This window comes from Uloborus diversus, unplaced genomic scaffold, assembly GCF_026930045.1.
Source record: "Uloborus diversus isolate 005 unplaced genomic scaffold, Udiv.v.3.1 scaffold_13, whole genome shotgun sequence".
Taxonomy (NCBI): Eukaryota; Metazoa; Arthropoda; class Arachnida; order Araneae; family Uloboridae; genus Uloborus; species Uloborus diversus.
In genome coordinates this window covers 10,537,427-10,562,102 of record NW_026557987.1, presented here as the reverse complement: position 1 = coordinate 10,562,102, position 24,676 = coordinate 10,537,427, and the positions used below count along the sequence as shown (strand labels likewise).

The following is a 24,676-nucleotide window of genomic DNA, read 5'->3' as shown; positions in this document are numbered from 1 at the left end:
TAAAAAAAATTTATACTTCATATTATGATATATAATAGTTCCTTATATTATAATGTAGGAAGATTAAAAGACATTTTTAAATTCCCAGAACAAAATGTAAATGTATGTGAAAAAATTGATTGAGAAATATATAAATCTTCACATATAAACTACACTCTCCATTGATGTTTTTTTTTTTTTTTTGGATTCTGTGTGCTCAAAAGATTTTGATTGGCTATACACCTATGCTGCTTTATATCTATTGGGTGCAGATAATTCTTAGTTTTTTCCCCCCTTTTGTTCATTGGAAGCAGAAAGCTATTTTAATTATTTAATTTAGTTACAAGATTTTGTACTAATCTCTTTAATTAATTAAGAAATTAGGTATAATGTGACTATTGAATAACTGTTAATTACATGGGACCTTAATTACCTTCCGAAAATTAATTGTTTTTCTCGCAAATAGTATTTAAACTTAAAAAAACCTGGTTTAAACCAAAAAAACCTGGTTTAAACCAAAAAACCTTTTTTTTTTGGAAAAAAAAACCGTTTTTTTTACCAACCCTGATACCAATAGAACAAAATGTCTTTCAACAAAACAAATTTTCAGTCCTAACTTAAACAAAATTTGCAGTCTTTGAAGTTTGTTGTAATGAGATTTCACTGTATTTTGAATCATTCTAATATACTTTCTATCTCAACGCTTAATTCATTATTTTATATATTTTTATTTAATATTTTTGCTCAATCCGTTTGTACAAATGAAAATTTTTTTACCACACGTTTACACTATATTCTCCAAATTTTAAAATTCGCCTTTTAATTCTTATGTATTCAAATCTAAGGAATGATTGCTTAGGTATAATGATATGGAATATAAGCTTTTTTTTGAGTTCAAAAAATAATGCTTTGTACATGCTTGCGACATGTACAAAAAATTATTTTTTAAATGCAAAAAAGGCTCTATAAAAGTTGATACAGTGAAACCTGTGTAAGTTGACCACTCGCGGTGCAGTACTTTGGCGGTCAACTTAAACAGGTGGTCAACTTATAAAGGGCGGTAATGTTTTTTTCCGTCATTTCTTGCACCATGTATTCATTTTTTGAGGAATTCACCCTTACTCTTTCTGTTCAGCTCCACTTTCATTGTTTAACATTATTGAAATTGAAACAATAATTAAACATACTATTCAAATACTTTTGTTATTTTCCCTACTTTTTTAACTATATTAGACTCTGTAGATTTAGAAATTCCATATATGCCACCTAATTTTCTCTGGCTTTCTCCATTTTCAATTGCTCTTAATGTTTCATACTCTTTATTAATTTCAAGTTCAACTAACTTTCTTTTTGAAGCCTTTTTATGTAAAATTTATAGCACAAAGAGCAACAAGCTCGACTCTCCCAGTTCATAAAGGCAAAATTAAAATGTCTTAATCCCTTGCACCAGAAACATGTAACTTTACTTATTAGCAGGCCCAGATCTGCGTACCCGCAGTGCAAGGGGCCCGCGTCCTTAAATGGGCTAACAGCCCTATAAATTGATGAAAAAAGAGAAAAAATGACTAGCACTTAGGCTTATCGCTTTTCAAATAGACAGTGCTGGCCACTAGGGAGAGGCCCACATATTTTTTTGCAGGGGGCCCAAAATGTATAGATCCGGGCCTACTCTTTTTTGCAGAATTCCTGTGTTGCCACACTGTATTGCATCTGAAAGAAAAGACTATGAACTTTTCTACTGACATCTATTTTTATTGAAAAGAATACGAAAAGCTATCTCAAATAGAACAACAAATGAAAAACAAGTTTGGAGATAGTTAGTAAAATGCTAGTATGTCATTAAAGCATTAAAAACATTCTTTGAACGCTATCAAAAAAAAAAATAAAATATTATAATAAATAAATAAGTAATAAAATAAAATGCTGAAGAAAGTTTAAAAAAATAAACCAAGTGGTCTACTTACAAAGGGTTTTTTACAATACTCAAGACCAAATTTGGCGTACATTAGTGGTCAAGATAGACAGGTGGTCAAGTTACAGAGGTTTTTCCTTCATTATATGAGATAGGGCTAATTCCGTTCCTGACAAAAGCAGTCAACATAGACAGGTGGTCAACTTTACAGGTTTTACTGTACTTCATATTATGACTAGATGCATTGCCCAGCTTTGCCCGGTGCACCTTAAAAATAAAAATGGTCAAGTGACATATATTCAACAATCAGGCTTTAATAAATAAATAATAATAATAAAAAAATCATGCAAAATTTCCCTCCCAAACAATGATGACAGATATTAAAATACTTTTAAGAAATTAAATCAAGAAAGATAGATTGAAAAAGAGTAACCATTGAAACACAAAATAAAGTAAGTTTAAGGAATTAAAATGCGAAAGAAAATGGTTAACAATTTTAATGGGCATGGGATTTTTTAAACTTGATTTGAAAAGGCATGTAACTTTTTTTTTCCTTTGGAGATAGAAGCTTAGTTTTTCGACCATAGGTCGAGATTACTATAGAGTAAAAAGATACTATAGAGTTTTAGATAGATTACTATAGAGTTTTTCCAATGGTGTCAAAAAGAAAACTGGGATAATTCTTTCACTTTTTATTGATAGATTTAATAAAGAAAGTAGTGCCTAAATTTCAGCTAAGCTTTAAAAAAAATAGTTAAAAACGTGAATAACTCCCACCGTATTTAAGTTGGTGCATTGAAACAAATTTCGCAGAACGCAGAAAAGTCTATTCTTTTCAACGATATGTAATATTAATGTGTGCGAGTACTTTTTCACCCTATATTTGGGAATTTATGTGACAATTGGGCCTAAATTGGAATGAAAAAAGAACTACTCGTCGAATTTTTTTCGAACTGGTCTGCAAACATTTCCAGGGCTGAAAGATACCACTGTTAAAATTCCAGCGAAATCGGCCGGGTAAAAAAAGTTCTCGAGTTTTGCGCGTTTAAACAAACAGGTGCTTTTTGGAGGATTCATTTTATACTTTGTAGAGATACGTAGTAGCTCAAATATATAAGAATCAAAAGACAAAGTTCAAAATTTTGGGAATAAAGTGCAAATGATACTTTTCTGTGACAAGTATGTCATTTGGCACATTTTGTATTTTTAGTGTTTAAAATTAATTTTCCGCCATATTGCAAAGCAACATTCAAAGGCTATATACTTGTGAATATCACGTGGTTTCCACTAAAGTCACATTTCTTGTAAAATGATAAAATACTAACTAAAATATGAAAATGAGTCAAGTCGTTTTTGCTTAAGTAAAGGACTAAATAAATGAACAGTGCACAATCCGAAGAGGAAGCTATCATGGCGATGCTTAATGTTATCAAAAATTTTAGCTAGGTGTGAAAATTATTATGAAGTGCATCAAAACTTAATGAGCATTAGTCCCCCCAGTACTGCATGTATTGGGGGGGGGGGAGTGGACTTATAAAAGTAAAACTTGTGTTTTCTCAATAATACATATAGTCCTATTTTTTTAATTTCAAATTAAAAATAAATGTATCTTTTACTTTAATTCTTTAAAGATGTGGCGGCTGAACTTTGAATTTGGTTTTAAATTGCAGAGTTGATGAATAAATCGAGTCGTTTAGGAAGACCTTCAACATTTTAGCATTTTGCTAAAGCTTTTATTTTAATTTTAGCTTCTTAGTTGAAAATCTTTTCAACTCGGTTTAAACCTTGGGTAGATAGAAATTAAACAAAATGCAAAACAGCGCGACATACATACCTTTATAGGAAAACTCCCTTGCAAATTTATGCATAAAAATGTTATACCTGTGCAAATAGATGGAGCATTTTCCAAATTTCCAAATTTTAGACTAATTTCCGTGGGAAGAAACAGGACCTTATTTCCTTGTTATGACTACTAGTTTGCTCAACATTTTCAATGAGGAAAATTTCTTTCCCCGACTGACATTCTGACGAAAAAAATAATCTGAGAAATGTGAGCAACTACATGTCCTTCCCACGGGTTTTAAAAGTGCTTTATTTCAGTGAACTGTTGCAATTAAAATTTTTAGCTAGGTGTGAAAATTATTATGAAGTGCATCAAAACTTAATGAGCATTAGTCCCCCCAGTACTGCATGTATTGGGGGGGGGGGGGGGAGTGGACTTATAAAAGTAAAACTTGTGTTTTCTCAATAATACATATAGTCCTATTTTTTTTAATTTCAAATTAAAAATAAATATAGCTTTTACTTTAATTCTTTAAAGATGTGGCGGCTGAACTTTGAATTTGGTTTTAAATTGCAGAGTTGATGAATAAATCGAGTCGTTTAGGAAGACCTTCAACGTTTTAGCATTTTGCTAAAGCTTTTATTTTAATTTTAGCTTCTTAGTTGAAGATCTTTTCAACTCGGCTTAAACCTTGGGTAGAAATTAATTAAAATGCGAAACAGAACGACATGCATACCTTTATCGGAAAACTACCTTGCAAATTTATGCATAAAAATGTTATACCTGTGCAAATAGATGGAGTAATTTCCAAATTTTAGACTAATTTCCGTGGGAAGAAACAGGATCTTATCTCCTTGTTATGACTACTAGTTTGCTCAAAATTTTCAATGAGGAAAATTTCTTTCCCCGACTGACATTCTGATGGAAAAAAAATCTGAGAAATGTGAGCAACTACAGGTCCTTCCCACGGGTCCTTAAAAGTGCTTTATTTCGGTGAACTGTTGCAAAGGTCCTTTTAAGGTGCTTAATTTTAAACAAAATTCCTAACGGATGACTGGATATATAAGATGTATTTTATCTTTATGTAAACATTTTTTATAAAGTTTAAGTTTTTTTTTTACTGGAACTGAAAATCAATTGTATTCGATGTTTAAAGTACAATCAATATTTATCGATTACTTCCAGGGCCCAATACAGGCTGGTTTTTCTACCGTTTTTCGGTACCTTCACAAAAATCTTGTTTTGAAATCGGTACTTTCACAAAAATCAAGTAATCAGGTAGCTTCACAAAAACATTAAAAATTTCAAAAATTCACATTTTAAAATATAAAATTTATTTCTCTGTTTAAAACAAAATTTACTCATAAAATTCTAAGCTGGTTTATATGAACAATCGCTTAAATAGAAATCTTTTTGTAGTATTTTAACTCATTTTTAGCCGTTTCTCGCCAAAGTGTTTTTATGCAATAGTATCGCAATCTTTCAACATCTGTTTTGGAAAACCGTTTTTCTCATCATTTTCTATATTGTACACAGTACATAGCCCATTAAGCTGAAACTACGATATCATTTTTTGTACTTCTTAGGTTTTTAGCTTCCCCCCCCCCCCCCAAAAAAAAAACGAAACCTGTTAAAAATAATACTAGATGACATTTACACTTTTGGAACTAAAATTTCACTTATTCTACTTTTCTTTTACAAAAATGAGGATGCCTCTTTCTAAAATTTCACAAAAACAGTGCTAATGATAAAAAAAAGTCCACAAAAATAGAATGACGCAATACTTTCACAAAAATAGGTAGCGAGAAAAAAATCCTGGATTGGCCCCTGACTTCAGATACATGAAATACACCTCCAGCTCAGTCATTTCCAGCCGAGGACTGCAGTTTCGTGCTTATTGGCACTCATCAGCCCGGCATAGGAAAGTGACTGAGCTGGAGATGGAAAACCTCATAAGGAAGCCAAGAGTACCAAACAAACTAGTAGCTACTACAGAATTAGCGCAAACCAGATGAGTGACCAAAGCAATGGTTTGGTTCAATTCGAGGATTCAAGGCATGGTATATCCAGTAAATTACCGGGGCCAGGCCGAGGATTCTTGCCTTCAATCCTCGAGTTGAACCGAACCATTGCTTCGGTCACTCGTCTGGTCTGCGCTAATTCTATATTAGCTACCAGTTTGTTTGGCACTCTTGGCTTCCTTAAGAGGTTTTCCATCTCTAGCTCAGTCACTTTCCTATGCCGGGCTGATGAGTGCTAATAAGCACGAAACTGCAGTCCTCGGCTGGAAATGACTGAGCTGGCCGTGTATTTCATGTATTTCTGCTTTAGCCCTGGCTATTGGGTGGTAATTTACTGAATATACTTCAGATAGTTGAAATTAATTTTTAATTGCATAAAATCAGGGCTTGAAAATTATACTGTGACTTGCCCGGGGCTTGTAAAAATTCCGATTGGGACGTTATCTAACTAAGCGTGTAAATGTTACATGCCTGGCTAAGCATGTTGCCCTTATATACCTGGCTAGGCATGTAATTTTTTAATCGAATATTTCTTCCTAAAACTTGATTATTTTGTATTTTATTGAAAAATTATTGCATCATTACCAAAACTCAAAATTTACTTCAACCCCAATTTCTGTTAAAAATTTGCAACTTCAACTATTGGCCATTGGAGAACCTTACTGCTTTGGCTGCTTATGGCAATGGTAAAACAGCTTAACTTCCCAATTACTTTGACCAAAACCTAAGTGACAAAATTCGTTTGGCTATAAAAAGTCAATGGATAAGTTTTAATGCAACTGTCAACAAAACAGGGTTGGCCGAATTGGACCCAATTGGGTTGGACCCAATGGGTTTTTTTGAAGAAACCCATTTAAAAAAACCCATTATTTAGCCCACTTTTGGGTTTTTTTAAATTTTCTGAGAATTTAAAAAAAAAAAAATAATTTAAATACTTTCACAATTTACCGCAGACAATGAACATAAAAAATGAATTTTGAACTTTAATAGTATTTCTTAACTCTTAACGGCATTAAAAAAATACTTCAAAGATTTTAAATAAATGTATTTAACTTTTTTCTTGAACTGGTCAATAAATAACTCAAATTATCTCGACCAAGTCCTGTCACGTCTGATTTTCTCAATATGTGTACAGAGGAAACTAATCTAGTTAAAAGGCTTTCATGTGAATTATTTTCTGCTAACCAACACATCACAAATCTCTAATAAACACACGGTATATTTTTTAGAAATAAACAGATTTTTCAAACGGTCGACAGAACAGATACAGTATATTCATTATCTTATGAAAAAGTTGAATATTTCTAACTCTGTACACAGAAATAGAAAAACGGGCAGCATAAAATTCAAAGAAATGTCTTGATTAAGCTGGAATTCAGTAAAAAGGGATTTAAACTACTTGAGGTTCTACAGTAGTTTTGCATAACAAAATAAATACAATAAAGTAAAATGCAAAAAAAAAAAAAAAAAACGTAGTAATTAAAAACGAACAATAGATTTTATCGCTCGAGAAGTAACTTTGCCTTAACTGTTGGTAATAATGAAAATTAAAAAACCCGAAACTTCACCATACTTAGGTTTTTTCGTCTTTCATACTTTTCTTCAGAAAATGCTGAATTTTAACTAGTTTTCCAGCTTTTTTTCCCCGAAGACAATTTTTGCACTTTGTCCATATACTTACGCTACAATATGCTACAAGTACCCCACATTTTCCCTAAAAAAAGACAAAAAAACCCAGATTTCTTTTAAAAAACCCAACTTTAGTTGGGTTTTTTTTGGGTTTTATTTAAAAAAGCCCTGGGTCCATGGGCTTTTTTAAAAAAACCCGGGTTTTTGCCAACCCTGCAACAAAGTGCAGGCAATATGATCAAACCTTCTGACTTTACTTTTCCTTTTAAGGAGTAAGCAAAAGACAAAAATTCCTTCGCTTGCGTGTGGAGATTTCGCTCTTCATTTTTCCCAGCAAATGTGCTTGAGGGAGTTGATTTAGTGCCATTAATTAAATAAAAAGCACTCTCCATTGCAGTTTGTCCATGGAGATTATTAGCAGTTTGATGAGAATTCCAATTGATGGTGGGAATTTAGAGAAAATGGAGCCATTGGCGGCCAAAGGATAGAGACATGGTGACAGACATGCATGTCAGCAAGAATATTGTTAATGCAATGTAAATTTTAATGAAAACTGTGTCATTAATATAAACAAATTTTTGTATGATTTATATTTAAAAATTTTAAAATTCGAATATCAAGCCATTAAATTATTTTTTTGTCTGATTAATGCTATACAATAAATTCAAATGTTTTATTAAATGACAATAAAAAAAAATGGACATGTAAAGTATTTTTTCAAGCATGTAATCTTTAGACAAATATGCCCAACAGGACATGTAAAATCTTAAGATTTTTCTAACCCTGCAATTACATTGATTAAAATTTTGTTATTTTGAGTTCAACCCAGTCAATACTTCTGATAAGGGAAAAACTAAAAAAATAAGAAACTGTATGGAAGGGATATATATAAATGTTTGATTTATGCCCTTGAATTTTAACTGTAATTTAAATGTTCTTTTTTATTTTAAATGCTCTTTGCACTTGAACTAGGTTTACTAAATCTCAAAAATTTGTTTGCATATTTTCATGTAGCATGTTGTTAAATATGTATATTATTTGGCAGGTAAGAGGAGATACGACCGAAAACAGCAAGGTTATGGAGGTCAGACGAAGCCTATTTTCAGAAAAAAGGTATGACACATTTAATGAGTGATTATTGTTTTTAAATACAAAAAACCAGGAGTCTTCCTTTTTTTTTTAAAAATCTGAGTAGTCCAGTCGCCATGTAAAAGAAACGAGCGAGAACACTCATTTCATTTTTTAAAGAACTGTTCATTGTTTCTTGATGTATTACAGGTAAACGGTATGTGTATTTATGATCCCCCCATTTTTTTGTATAAATAGTTATCATTTTAAATAATGTATTGTAAAATATGGTTCAATTTTTTTAAGGACATGATTTTTATTGGGGAAAAAAAATAAATATATATTGCTCGTTTGGGAAAAGAATGCCACTATAGGAAATTTTAAATTATTTTTTTCCTCTTAAAGGGCTTCGAATAATATTATCTTCTTTGGAAAATGACAGATTTTTTTTCCTAATATTATCCACTGGAGAGCATAGCAAATTAATTTTTGTTACAACAAATTTCCTGACAGGTTAAACTTCAAACGCTTCTTCTGTAAAATTTCATTTTTTCGTATTGTGGCAATCTTTTTCAGGGGTCTGTCCAGGATTTTTCACAGGGTCCGTTTTTTGTGAAAAATCAAATAATTTTGTGAAAAATGAATTAATTTTGTGAAAAATCAAATAATTCCGCAAAAAAAAAAAAAAAAAAAAAAACGAAATTTTAGAATTTAGAGATGGCACAAACTGCATCAATTAAACTTAAAGTTGAGTGTTTTACTCTTCTATGTCGAGAAAATCATTCTGGAGTGTTTTTCTGATATTTGGCGGGGGGGGGGGGGCATCGCTCTCTCAAGTATCAATATTTATCTACCATTCTACATTATGTTAAATTATACTAGAAATATTTCTGTACAGTATTTAAAATAATTGTAACAAAAAAATAAATAAAATAAATTTCAGAATAGGGTTCAGCATTTAACTTTTTGACCCAAGTCACTTTTAAACACAGAATTTCGATTAAAACTTATAAATTCCGTGATTTTAACAAAAATAAAAAGATATTTTAATTGTTTACCTCTTAACAAAGTGTAATAAACATCAAAAATTCGAAATATCGGATTCCCATAGCGGATGCAAAGAGATCGCAATTCTCAAAGTGAAGGCATCAAAAGTATAAAAACGGCTTGTAAAAGAAATATTTTTGATAAAATTATTTTAAAATTGCATTTTAGAGTCCTATGATAAACATTTCATTAATATCTGTGGACACAGTTGACGCAAAAAAATAAATAAATAAAAAATAAATAAGTAAATAAAATAAACCATCTATTCATCACTTTAATTTTTGACTCATAACAAAACTTTTCATTTATTTGCATCCTAATTAAGGGAAGTTAGCTTGAAAAAAGAAAAATATGATTCTCATATCGGATGTTAAAAGATTGCATTTTTCAAAATGTAGACATCTAAAGAAAAAAAAAAGGTAATTAAAAGAGTTTATTTAAAGTTAATCATCCTTGTTAGTATCGAAAAATCAAAACCCATATTTCTCCCAAAATAACAATTAAACATCTCACCCCACCGTAAAAACGCAAATATTGACAAGCTGGTGAAATGATGAGAATATTTTCTAATCAAGTCATTATAAAGGTTCAACGCCAGACTCTTAAGTGGTGATAATTTTGAAGTTGGTAACCCTATCTGAAGCGATCATATTTTTTCCCCACCCTTGCTATCCCTTTGCAGTTCTAAGTTCATTTCGCAGATATATATTATTATTGTTTATTAAATCATGAGCGGGGGGGGGGGGGGAGAAAAGTGCTTACCAATGCCTTTGCAGAAAAGTTTACAACAACACCGCTGCTAATTAGCTGTGATAAAACAAACAACCATTATATTTATTTGGCAGTAGCAATCATTTATCCCTTGCAGGAGCATTGCAAGAGTGCCGATTTCTTTTTTTTTTTCAAACTAAGCCGATTTTGTATAAGCTGATCCCTCTAATTTGTCTTCAAAAAAAGCTCCAAAAATTATCGGTTTATACACTTCAATAAACAATTTGTGAAAGATCCGATCTTGTTTATCAGAATTTTGTGAAGGGTCCGTTTTGTTTGATCGGAATTTTGTGAAAGGTCCGTTTTGGTTGATCGGATTTTTGTGAAGGGTCCGTTAACAGACCCAAATATCCTCTGGCCAGACCCCTGTTTTTTCAAATATGTTTTTTTTTTGTTTCTTTTAAGTAATTTTCATCTTGTTTTGTACAACATAATTTGTTTGTTTCCTCCTCTTTTCATATATTAAGTGCAAATTAAAAGTTAAAGTTCTAACAGATCCTTTAAAAAATTTAATATTAGACTTAAATTCAAAATCTGATTTAACTTTAAAAAAAAGGGGGGCGGGGGACACCTTAGACACTTGTACGAAGCTTTTAATAAAAATAAAATATTACTTTCAAATGTCTCACTAATGTGCATAATCAAAATTAAAACCCTTAAGGATGACATGCTTTGTCATCATTAAGGGTTTTGTCAGTTCTGGTCTACTTCCCTACCTGCGAGTCAACTTAAATAACTTCAATAAATTGTGCAATGATATTCAAGGTGCTGATATATTATTTAGATTTATTCTAGTTCTTTATCTTTAATCTAAGATTTGCACGCTTTTTTTACGATTTTGTCAAAGCTTTAATGTATGTAAAATATCATTTTGTTTTTGCTACCTTCAAAATGTCTCTGATCATACATTAACTTTACATTATTGTTTATCTTTCTTATCTTTAAATGGATTGGCTTTGGTGTTCCAATTCATTTGACAAAAGAAAGTAAAGTAATAGAATTCTCCAAGCCAAATACATTCTGTTTTGTATTTGTTTAAGGAAATTTGGTCATTTTACATTTATATACAACTTGGGCTACCAGCCCCTTGGTTACTGTCGCTCGCCAATCCTCAGAAACACCTTTTTTCTGCTTTGCAACTTGAGCTTGATTATCAGATTGAGATATGCACTGAATATCGTAATTTGCCTAATACCAACTGTCTGGTTAATTTTTTGGCTGATATTTGTATTTTTATTTTATTGCAAATTAAAATAGTTCATCTATTTTGAGTCTTATGTGAAATCGGTTTAAAATCCTAAAATTATCTACCTTAAAAATATAATTACAAAATTGTGTCGTACAGTTGCAAAACCGGCCACCTCCAAAAAACAGAATTTTTGGGGAAAGCCATTTTACTATTACATCAAGCATAATCGAGGTCAAAACTAAATCTCTTTGGTTTTTAGTGATATTACGGAAGCATGTTGAAAAACGTTTATGTAAATGATGGTGGTATGTCGAGGGGGGTATTTATTCAAATTTTCATTTTGGATTTGGCCACTTTTGCAACTCATTTAGGAGTTGGCCGGTTTTGCTACTAATTTGAACTTAAAAATTGCTGTACCAAATTTAGATATTGGGATTTTGGGGTACGATAAAGAGAATTCTCAAGAATAAGACAGTATAATTTGAAAAATCAAAGATAATCAGAACAGCTGATCAGAATTATTTTTAAGTATAATAAAATAATATAAAAAATAAAATATCAACATTTAAGAACTACAGTCTCATACTCTTGCAGCATTATCGTCTTCAACAGGATCACACTTCTTCCTGATGTTCTTCTTAACTACTGTTTTCTTCCTCTTCGCCTGTACTTCCATTACCTTGAGCAGATGATGCCAGCAAGATGTTTTTGTAAAAAATCTAGCGCTTGTCAGTCTCCCAGTTTGACCCAAAGTGTTTGGTCAGTAAGTTTTGGACATCGCGCACTTTCTGAGGCTTCACCACTAAACCTGGAAATACAGACTTTTTTTGCTCCAACCTCAGATCTATAGAAAATCGCTCCTTGAACCAGCACCTTGTTATTCTGCTTGGTTATAAAAAGTCTCTTCGTTGGTGCAAATTTGAAATGCCATTGTGCGGGGGTTTAAGGATGGTACTGCTGGTTCTCTTCCAGTCAAGATCAGTGTAGTCTCTTTCTGGCTTGTACACCCTAAAGCAGAATACTTTACGATGTTCTGCAACGTAAAATCATTTGACCAAAATTGTTTTGCAAATATTTCAAGCATTGTACGCGAAAAAACGTGACATTTTCCACAAATTGGGTGGCAAAAATCAAAATCGTTTCATATAGGAGTTATTTTTTTTAAAAACTGGACTTATTTATTTCTGTGGAAATATATTTTCGGAAACATCACAGCTTTTAACCAAATGACCAATTAAAGAGCACAGAATTTGGAAAATTAGTTGATCATGAAAACTATAAAATCAAAAAAACTTTAACAAGGTGTCAAACCTAAACTGATTGAGATTTTACAAAAATAGTTTATGTGCTTTCCAAAATGCGTAGAAAGAGCAAAGATACAAAATTTTATAAAAATTCGAACCTAGGTGTCAAACCACATTTTTTTTTGGTTAATTTTACATGGCATGAAGGAGCAATTAAAATAATGTTACTAAATAAAGAAATTACTGAAATAATAAATAGAATGAGTCGAGGTTGGGTTGCATATAATAAAACACTTCAAAACAATTGAAATATTTTTTGGATGCAAAAGGATTGAAATCTCAAACAAGACACGCAATTTCCGGTGGTGGACGTGTTTCAATGTTGGCATGTTTCCAAAACATAAGTGTATGGCGGAAATTGTAATAATGAAGATCGATTGGGAAAGTCCCCAAAGGATTAATCAAATTCAACATAGCGAGCTTTCCGCCAAATTATCGTAATTTGAGATAATTTTAGATTTTCTTTTAATTTTAAGAAGTTCAGTTTCTATAGATTCTCTGCACCGCAATTTTTGCAGATTTTCATCACCGCGGTTTCTGCAGATTTTCAATGAAATTTGCACAATTTCGGCAGAAAATTTGTCAATTTTCCTTTCACATTTGAACAGAATTGTTCTGCTGCTCAGGCATATGTTCTGTGACGTACGTCGCAAATTTAGTAGTATTCTGCTTTGGGGCTTGTACACTTCCACTTTTCGAGAGAATGTCGTCAAATTCTGAATGAAGGCTGAACGAGGGTTTCAATTTTTTTCAACTTCTACTCAATTTGGGCGAAAACACGATCTGGAGAAATGAAAGAATGACCAGGAATGGGGAAAATGACTTCCACTGTTTTAGATGGGTTGGGGCATAATGAGTCATCAAGTATTGAAGCATGAACATCATTGTTGTGTTTTTGTTTTGGCCACCACAGCCGTCAAGCAACGCGCACCACTGACCAGTATTAAAAACGACGACTATAAAGCACAGGGAAAGGTAAACACAGGGATGAGATTTTTCCGGCTTTTGCCGGAATTCCGGCTTTTTCTGTTGACTTTTAGAACCTTTCCTCATTTTCCTCCTTTTTTTTGCCTCTTTCAGGCCTAATTTTTCTCAAAAATCGGAAAAATACGATTTCTTCAAATTTTCAGTCCCTGATTTCTTATTTTTTCTATTTTCCTCTCTCGAATCTTCATCCTCCGCGATATCTACCAAAAACGTATGTTTTGGAATCATGCCAACGATGTCAAACACGTGCTGCGCTGAAATTTGCATGCTTCGTTTGAGACTTCAATCTTTTTGCATCCCGCAATTATTTCAATTATTTTTAATGTTGGGTGACTTTTCATTATATGCTACCTTTTATCTGCTTATTTTATTCATCATTTCAATAATATTTTTGTTTCTTTAATTTATTTTAGGAAAAATGCAAAAGTCAATCAAAAAATGTGGCATGGCACCCACAGTCTCGAATTTTATTGAAACTTGGCATGGTTACTTTTTTGTGTATTTAAGAAAGTGTAAAAAATATTTATGGTGAATCTCAAACCATTTAGGCTTTACAGCCTGTTAAATGTTTTGAGATTTCATGATTAAATGAGGCGGCTGCAAGTTGTTCTTTTGATTCCGAAATCCTATTAGGATGTATTTAAAGACAAATTTTGGGTTCCAATGCAAGGAGAAAGATAACCAATCGTTTATATACATATATATTTATTTAATTTCAATTCTTACTATGAAAAGTATGTTCTATTACATAGAGAAATTTTAGATTTTTCTCTCCGTTGTCAATGTTTACTTTACAAACAGACCTAATTTTAAAATTTATGTTCTCACTCGTTTAACACTATAAACTCAAATGTTTTTAATGAAAAAATATATTTTTCTCTAAAAAATATGAAAAGTTGACACTATTGTGTGATGCAGCCAAGATTGACGATTGACCTCTGACTCCCCTAACCCTTTGTTCAATAACTCAGGGGTTAGAAATTGTTACCTCTTTTTCAAATTTTAGATTTATTTATTAATAAACAGTCTTGCAAGAAATGGTACAATGCAGCAAACTGTACAAAATTATTACTTATACTTAATTAAATACGTATTACCATTAAAACTGGTAAATTAGCCATTTTTTATTGAATTTTTGAGTGTCATGGCTTCTAGGTTTTATTTTGATGCGGTTTTGGATATCATCCCTTTTACGAAGTGTTTTTGGATTTCCTCCTTTTTGCTCTCTGACCACTCTCATCCCTGTAAACAGACTGTGATGCAAGCTGAAAAAGAACATTCCAGATCTAGCGGATATGGACATGGCAGGTTTTGAAACTCACAGGGGAGAGGATTTGGCCGGGTTTGCAGCACATCATGATTTTCAAATGCATGTTAAATGAGGATTTTGCCAGTTTTGCCGTGACTTAAGGTATCCAATAGGTGGAACATGTATCTTAGTACCCAAAACACTGAAAAAACATGTTTCCTAAAATTGAGGAGTTGGCCGGTTTTGCAACTACACGACACAATTGTAACGAGATGTGGATTTGACAACCTAAATTCAACCTAAATGATTTTCTTTAAAACTTAAATGTATGCAAACCATCTTTTGTTTTTTTACATTTTAAATGGCCATTTTCTACAATATTATTTGAATTTAAATGTTTTTATGGTGTTAATATTAGAGGGATGAACCGATAAGCAAACTGGCCGATTACAGATTAATTGGCTGTTGATGATTGGTCGATTAATGGTCAAAATAATTATTTCCAATGCTACCAATTCATCTGTTACTTTTTTTTTCCACTTTGGAAATAGTCAAGTTTATTTCTAATAGACAATCTTTCTCCTCTTTCCTAATTTCCAAAAATAATATGATACTCGTGAGAGTTCTTCCCGGGTTAAGTTTATTTTTTAATTATTAGTAGCCATTTAATCCAAGTTTTTTATTCATTAATACAGGGTTCCCACAGACCCTCAAAGCACCTTATGTGTTATTATGTAAATTTGCATTTTTAAGGTGCTACCTAAGAAATGGTTTGTTGAAAGTTGAAGGACAGATATTACAGTGACATTATGAACAATCTTTCTTATCTTTAAATGGATTGGCTTTGACATTCCAATTCATTTGACAAAGGAAAGTAAAATAATAGAATTCTTTAATCCAAATACTTTTTGTTTTGTATTAGGATAAAGAAACTCGGTCAGTTGTCTCAAAGTGTATGTATCGCATCTATATATATTAGGAAAGATTTTGTGTGAATGAAACGTGAAAAAACTTTACGCAAGGCCACTGGGCACGAACTTTGGTGCCTGCTTTCTGTAGTTTGACTCCAATAAATTTAGCTATGACCTTGACAATGTTTATCTCTGTTTGCGGAGCTTCGTGTGAAGGGGACATGTTATTGGGCCGAATTTGAGTTTGAGTTTTTGGTAAGCGTTGTTAGAGCCACAATATACTATGCATTAAATAACATTTAAAAAACAATTTTTTTTCAAAAAAAAAAAAAGCGTGTCATTTGATAAATATTATACAGTTGAACCTTCATATATCAAAATTTTCTACACATCGAAATCCCAGAAAACTTCATGTCCATTACATGGAAAAATTGTTTCTATATATCGAAAAAAATCTCTATACATTGATTTTTTTTTTTGTTGAGACATTCCTAGATTTTGTTCCACTTTAGACTGTTAGTCTCATGAAAAATAAAGGTTGCGGGAGAAAATTATGTTCCCTAAAAGTTTGCTACGAAACTCATATGGAATCTTGGGTTGAGGGGTGTGTAGATAGGTCGTTGTTCCGATCTGGAGTTCTTAAATTCGCTCAAGTTTATTTAAAATCTAAGTTGTAACCAGTAATACAGTAAAATCAGTTTCAAGTTATCCCTTTTGTCTGTTGATTATCATTCCTAGTCTTTTTAGCTTCGGTGAAAATCATTCAAGTTAAGTTAGATTGATTTTTTACTTTTCTCTCGATTCCATTGTCAAAACAAAAATCCCCTAATGTTGCAGATGGAAGTTGAATTGCCAAATAATGAAGATGTCTGAAGGCGCAAAAATGTCATTTCTGTTAAATTTAGTATTTCCGTAAGCAGCAGGGTTTCCGCTACGGTCGCATTTTTCGCATAATGCGAAAACACTATCTGAATTGCGAAAATAAAGCAATGCATTTTCGCTTTTTTGCTCAGATAAAAAATAAATTAGTTTTTTAAATAAAGAAGAAATGTGTGATCCTAGAGAGGAAGCGTGCATGGCGATAATCAACTTAATCTTTTTAAAATCTTAGCTGAGATGTTTAAACTACAATTAAGTTCAATAACTATTAGTCTTATCCAGCATTATGTCCCCCCCAAAAACTGCTTTATTAGGAGGAGGGAACTGCAACGTTCTAAACACCAATCATGTTTTCTTTTTTTATTTTATGTTTTAAAAGAACTGCTGTTGTACTTATTTCTTCAAGAATGTCACAAATGAAATATGAATTTTATTTTGAACTGGAGATGAAACACACTGAGGCATATATAAATATATGAGAATGTGTAACATTTTAGCATTTTGCTAACATTTTTCCATCAATTTTAGCTTTTATGCTAAAGAACTTTTGAACCCAGCTTAAACCCTGGTAAGCAGAGCGCCTGCTGTTATGAGAAATTGGATAGCCGTAATGAAAGTACTGAAACTTACAGAAAACTTTCACTCAGAAACATGAAACAACATTACAGTTAGTATTTTTTTAGAAACAATGCAGTGCTCACAGTAAATGTTTCACATTTAATTTTTTTAATTATTAAGTTTTATGTAATCAGATGCTCGTATAAATTAGAAAATGGGTTTCATACACGAAAATTGACTTTAACTTTAATGTTTTAGGATATTTTTTTATAATAGACCAAGATTCTATGTATCAAATTTTTTTCTGATAATTTGCTACTTCGATATATGGGGGTCCGACTGTAATACAATGTCAAACATTTACTTGGTAACAATAAGACATAAATATAAAAACTGAATATAAAGATTTAAAATGCAATAAAATGTACTGTTAAGCCTGGAGTAGTTTTGGGATAAGTGAAAGAGGTAATAATTTTTAGTAAAAATTTTTTTTTTTTACTTAATATATTTTCTGTGGTGGGATTTGGACTTTCTGTATTGAAAAAAAAAAAAAACATTAAGGTAAAGATTTGGTGCTGCCCAAACGTCTGGGCCCATGCTCTAATTTGTAACATTAAACGAGTGTTTAATTTGTTTTGTAATTGTTAGAATAGATAGCGAGTCTCGATCCATTGCTATTGTATAGACTGATTTCTAAGAATTTCGCTCATAATTCTGTAATTTTATTGTGTATCATTTTCTCATCTGTCCTTTGTAGGCCAAAACCACCAAAAAGATCGTGTTGAGGATGGAGTGTTCAGAATGCAAGTATAGGAAGCAGCTGCCAATCAAGAGGTGCAAACATTTTGAAATTGGTGGTGATAAGAAGAGGAAGGTATGTTTAAGCCACAACCATAAAACAAATAATATTTGTATATTGTGCTTTTTTTCGGTGTCGCTTTCTTTCACTGTATTTAAATTATGATTCAATGAGAAGGCCATTTCCATGTTCTTCATTTTTTTTCAAAAGAGTTTATTTTCAAACTGTTGAAAAATGTTTTTGGAGGAAGCAAAATTTTCAATCAAACTGCCCTGATAAGCAAAGTTGAAACTAGTATTCCTTCCAGTGACATAATCATTGCTAAATTAATCAGGTCTACCAAGTAATTTGTCAAAAAAGTTCGTAGGGCCAAATTGTTTTTCATTTTAGAATTGGATTTTTTCATTGTTTCCTTTTCTTTCTGTAGCTTCTCTATCTTTCTGTATCTTCTAATTAAAATTTTTGATGTATTTCCAAATTGAATGTAATTCTTAAATGCAAATAGAAATTAGTAATTTAGTGTATCTTGATCTTTTCATGTCTTTCTAAACATTATTTTTGTTACATAGTTTCAAAAGACAATGTTATATAAATGTAACAAAATTTTGAACTTTTGAAGTTTATTTTCTAATCGAGATTACATTCTGATTTCCAATCGAGATTTATATTGAAAACAGAAACATTCTGTTCTGTTTTCAATATACAGTCGAGCCTCCATATATCGAACTTCCACATATCAAAATTTTCTATATATCGAAATCCCAGCAAATTTCAATGTTCATTACATAGAAAAATTGTTTCTGTATATCGAAAAAATCTCTATACATCGAAATTTTTTTCGAGACATTCGTAGGTTTTTTTCCCCTACTTTAGACTGTTTGTCTCATGAAAAATGAAGGTTCCGGGAGAAAATCATGTTTACCAACGGTTGCTAAGAAACTCATAAGAAATTTGGGTTTGAGGGGTGTGTAGATAAGTTGTTGTTCCGTTCTGGAGTTCTTAAATTCCCTCGAGTTTATTTCAAATTTTAGTTGTAACCACTAACACTGTAAAATTAGTTTCAAGTTATCCTTTTTGTCTGTTGATTATCATTCCTAGTCTTTTTAGCTTCAGTAAAAATAATTCAAGTTAAGTAGATTGATTTTTTACTTTTCTCTCGGATTACATTGTCAAAACGAAAATCCCCCTCATGTTGCGGATCAAGTTAAACTGCCAAGAATGAAGATGTATGAAGGCACAAAAATGTCATTTCTGTTAATTTTTCAATTATTAACTTTCGTTTAATCCAATGCTCGTATAAATTAGAAATTGGGTTTCATGCACGAAAATTAGCTTTATTTTTAATGTTTTAGGAGATTTTTATGAGAAAATTAGATTGTTTCTATATATCGAAATTTCTATAGATCGAATTTTTTCCTGGCAATTTGCTACTTCGATATATGGAGGTCTGACTGCATATGTATTGTTTGTTTTTCACGAGAAATCACATTGCCACGCCCCCTCGAACGCAGAGTTCCATTTTATGCGGGGGTGATCGATAAGCAATCCACACGCTTCTAAAGGAGACAACCAGACAGCCGCAACTTGGGCGTGCATTTTAATGTGCAAAAAAACTTTACATCACTTGATTGACTTGTCTGTTGTCATTTTTGTTATTCTTACATTTTAAAAAATGTTGCTTTTACAACAAAACGCTATGATCGAATATACCTCCTGCCGAAAACAGCGAAGTAGAATTATCGGATACCATGTAACAAGGGAGAAGTCAACAGGGGTGATTGTGTTCCGGTATTTTACCTGATTTCCGGTATTTTCATCTTGAATTCCGGAACTTCTATATTTTCAGAAAAAGCTACTTTAGTAAAATTTAGAGCGATGTTTAATGAAACGAAAAAATCCAAATTGAAGACATTTGGTATAAATATAAAGCGTGAGCTACGGTCATGTTTTGTAAACTGGGGGAAGGTAGGAAGAGAAAAGTGATAAGAGCTTCGACTCCTGTCTTTGTTCTTTATGGCAGTTGGAGGAATTGATCGTATGCAAATATTTTCTTTATTTTATATTCTGGTTTATGATCTTTATCTGCGTGCGTTCTGTTGTTATTGAACTAATTCTAATTATACTTTATCGTTATTAATATGCTCCTCGTAAATATAAATTAGTTTGTTTAATTAAATTTTACTAGTTAAATCTTACTTTTCATTTTGCTACTTTTTTTGTTTGATAAATTTATTCATTTGAACTTTGCAAGTTCTCATTTAAAAAATGAGGTATCTGGATAATTCTGAAGATATTTGTTCCATCGATGCAGGATAGTAGTGTTCACTCTAGAAAAAAAAGGGCAGGGTGCTGGCCTTTGAAAGGGGCAACTTTTTTAAAAAGGGCACTATTTCAACGCGGTGTCCCCCCCACCCAAGACCAATGATGCACCACTCAAAAAGTACTGAGTGCCCCCCCCCTACAAAAAAAATAAGAGAAATAACACTTAAAACACCTTACAAAAATTCAAACAGTCTAGTCTGCACCATGACCCCCCCCCCCCTTGATTGCCGTCACCACTGACTTTATTATTAAATATGATTTCATCCAGAAAGCGCACTTGTCTTCAAAATAGGGTTAGCTCCCCCCCCCACACACAAATGCCAACTAAGCTAAGCACATTTTCCACACTCCATAGGAACATTTAGCTAATGCTGAAACTTGGCTTTGGGTGTTTTTCAACACTTTTCAGGCCATAATTTTAACTACCTATAAGAGTAAAAAAAATTCTAGGCATTTCAAAAGCCTTTGAATTTCAATTTAAGAAGAACAGTATTTAATTACTGATCTCCCCTTCCTAACAAAGAAACTGCCTAGTAATGTGCATTGTGCCATTAAGTATTTTAGTAGACATCAAAATTTTGATGAGTGTAAATTCTCCTTTTTTTAAACACATTACACTTCAAATAGAATAATTAACTTAAAATACTGTGTGCCAGTGCTTCAAAAATGCAGTGATAGCAAGTTGCAAAACTAAAAAGACTTTATTGCAGCTTTATTTCCTAGTCTTGGAGTTCAAATTCATAACACAAATGTGTTGGCAGATGTATGCGCTCCTAAATGCAATGCATAAGCAGCTTGGGCCAAGCTAAGATTTTTTATCTCAGACAATTTTTCTGAAAATTTAATATTTCAGCATTTTAATTGTGTGATTTTTTTAAAAATCAATTGTATAATATTTATAAAAGAAAAAGAAACAGTGCAAGATTATTTTTGTTAGAAAAAAAGCACAAGTATGTCAAAAGTATGCTTTTTATTATGTCAATAAGTGTTTTAAATAATCTGTTATATGAATCACACACACAACACATATACAAAGAAAATAAAAATACTTAGCAAAAAGGAAAGAATTGAATGAACGCCCTGTCAATGCGATGTTTCCATTTCAAACGGCTTTTTAGGGGGGCTGGGGATGGGGGTTAAAAATCCAAGATATTGAAAAAATACCCTTGCATTTTAGCCCAATAAGTTTTGTACTATGTTCTTCTTAGGAAACAATCAGAAAGTTAACTTTCCAGTAACAGATGTGAAAAGATTGCTACAGAATCACTAGCAATGCGCTAAAATTAGCTAAGCCTAATTTCCACGTGCAGACGAAGAACGGACACAAAGGGCTGAAATGTTAGGAAAATGTCCTATTCCCTCTCTCATTGTTGATTCTCAGAAGATCAAGGATGGGGAGGAATGAAACAAAGCTCTCTCCCTTCCCAGAAGACCCTACTCCTTCCCACAACCTTTCAAAAAACCACCCTTAGTAGAAGAGAAGAACATGCCTTTGTTTCCTATTGATAAGCCTGTTTGAATTCTGATAATCTCATCCCTTCTTTGCCTAGGTGTTTGCTTCCCCTTTTGTTTATGGGGCCGTTTTCAGGGTGAAATTCTGGGAACAAGGATAAGACATGGGCGTTTTTACAAATCATCGCTGGACAAATAAAATTGCACCTATATCACGGCAGGTCGAAACGATGGTTGAGGCATCTTTTTAAAAACACAAGGTGCAATTTCTTATTTTTGAGAAGGGCGGGGCGCATTTCGCGATCTAAAAGAAGGGCAGGGCGCATTCTGCTGATATGGAAAAGGGCAGGGCGCTGCGCCCTTCAAAAACGGCCTAGCGGGAACACTACAGGATAGAAGAACAAGTTTAATTGGGAATGGTTAAACAGAGTGGATTCCTACAATAAAAAGATGGAAATATAGTGTAAAAAAAATGATAGGGTTGGATTTTGGTTTTGTGTTTCTTGCAACAAGCCCTTTACATATGCTAATGATGGTGTGAAGGCATTATTGCAATGCAACATTCTTCTACAAATACTCATAAAAGAAACCGGGAATCAGTAAAAAATGCTGGTGTATTAGGCTTTAGTGTATTAGTAAATGAATGTAGTTAGTGGTTAAGGATTCAGATGCAAAGGATGAAAATAAAACATTCTTTGAAAAATTTTAAGAAATGAGAAAAAATAAAATAATTTAATTCCCACCAAGCACATGGACGAATGAAGTCCAATTAAAACTTCGAGTTTTAGCCCCAACAAATAACTATGTATATAAATTATTTATATACATAATATAACGTGTACATACACGTAATGTGTATATATATGCCCATCAAAACACTTTTTCTTCTTGGAAAAAAAATTTCAGGTGTTTTTTCATGTAATTACAATCACCCCTGAGTCAAGTGCCTTGTGAAAAACAGACAATATACACAATGAAAGGAAAGCCATGGCCGTATTTAAGGAGTGGGTGTTTAAAAGGTTTAAGCCCCCTCGGAAATTCTCCGGTTAAAAATATTCTGTTACTGTTTTCAATTATTTGCTCGTAAAAGTCTGCCCTTTTTTTAAAAAGAAACTTTTAGTATTTTTTATGATGTAAATAACTTTGTTTTGATCATTATGTTCTTTTAAAAATATCTCCTTATTAATATGATTTTTCATTTCACGAGTGTTGTTTCAAAAAAGTTTCAAAATGATTCTTCAATTAAAAATCCTTTTCAGCATTAACTTAAGTTGATATGTAAAATGATGCATGGTTTAAATGTTTAGCTATTTCTAAAAGCTATAGAATAAGTTTTTGAATAGCTCAATCATAGATGACTTCAAAATAGTTGCAGGCCTTCCTTTTTTGCCTAGATGAGTGTTGGTAAAGAATTTAATAAACGAAAGTCTTGCTGATTTATGTACAGCGGTATTTCCATACATCAAACTTTTTCATATAGAAATTTTCTGCTTTTCAAAAAGCTTTCTTTGTATCAAAAATCAGAAAGGACATATTCAGAGATTTTATTTACTGTAGACCATTTACGTCACAAAAATTTAAGTTAGGAGAAAAAATATTGCAGTTACTGTCACTACAAACCCAACAAGTCAAGTGGGATGTCATCTTTAGTTTATAAATTATCAAATTTCAGTTGCAACTTGTCCTTTAAAAAGGTTTTAGTTATTCCTTTTCTCTGATTAATGATCTTCACCTCAAAATTAACGTATTTTCTGTCAAAATCCAAGCATTTCCTAGCCATTTAAAAATTAAATGCAAAAGGTGTTTGAAACATATGTCCTGGACTTCAGTTTGCAAAAAATATTTTTTAATGGAATGAACAAAGAGGAATATTTCTTTATTTCAACTTTATGCAAAATTTGGTGTTCAATGTCACATTCCTGGTTAATGTACCCACTGCTTTGATAATTGTTTTTAACAAAATTTAATGTGTTTGAGTAAATGCGATAAAATTAAGATTTCTTCTATATATCAATATTTCCATTTGGCAAACATTTTTTTTGCTAATTTTATATATGCAAATGAATTTAGTTAAGCTAAACAAAAAAAAAAAAAAAAATAATTCTGAAAGAAAAAAAAAGTGTCTCATCTTGCAGTATTTCTGCAAGTTTAAGTTGGACTACAAAGAAATAGAATTAGTTTAAAACTCCTTTCTTAGAAAATACGACTTTATTTATTTTTCTCAGACTTGAATGGTGATATTACAAGGGGAAAAAGAATAATAAAACTTGTGAAACTAATTTATTATATTTATTTTTTTGTCTTCATTTTGTATGCATTTGCTAATAAATGTTTTCTTCATTTATTTTCAGGGACAAATGATCCAGTTTTAAATTTCCTTCTGTGTCTGTACAGTTTTGTGGAAATAAACTATTGTAAAAATCTCCATTTCAAATCCTTTTGATTGTTTGTTACATTTTTTACTTAGCACTTTCTTTGCCTCTTTTTTTTTTTTACTTTTTATTTTATTATGAGTTTATATGTAGTTCAGTTATGCAGAACTTCTTTCATAATTTCTTGCCTTAATTAAAAAAAAAAATCTGGTTATTGAAAATTCTTAAAAAGGTTCGCAAAAGTATTTCCAACTTTCTTCTTCGCTGGAAACAGAAGACCTATCACTTTAATTCCCCTGGACTCGATAACTTTAATTGTTTAATCTATTCTTAATACCAGCTCACAAAAACCACTTATTTTTAAAATTGATTTTTACAAATCTTTATCAAATATATGTTGGACTAGGTTTTAGTGTTAATTTGAATTTAAAGAGCTTAATGTCT

At 31.8% G+C, this 24,676-nt stretch overlaps 1 protein-coding gene across 1 annotated transcript in view; it reads left to right on the top strand.

Annotated features, from left to right (window-relative positions):
• Nucleotides 1–24,285, top strand: part of LOC129232590 (60S ribosomal protein L44) — a 30,516-nt gene extending 6,231 nt beyond the window's left edge. The window contains exons 3-5 of the mRNA XM_054866722.1: nt 8,370–8,437; nt 18,045–18,161; nt 24,212–24,285. Of these exons, the coding sequence (XP_054722697.1) occupies nt 8,370–8,437; nt 18,045–18,161; nt 24,212–24,232 (206 nt within the window). The 3' untranslated portion in view covers nt 24,233–24,285. The remainder of the gene's footprint in view (nt 1–8,369; nt 8,438–18,044; nt 18,162–24,211) is intronic.
• The last annotated feature ends 391 nt before the right edge of the window (nt 24,286–24,676 follow it).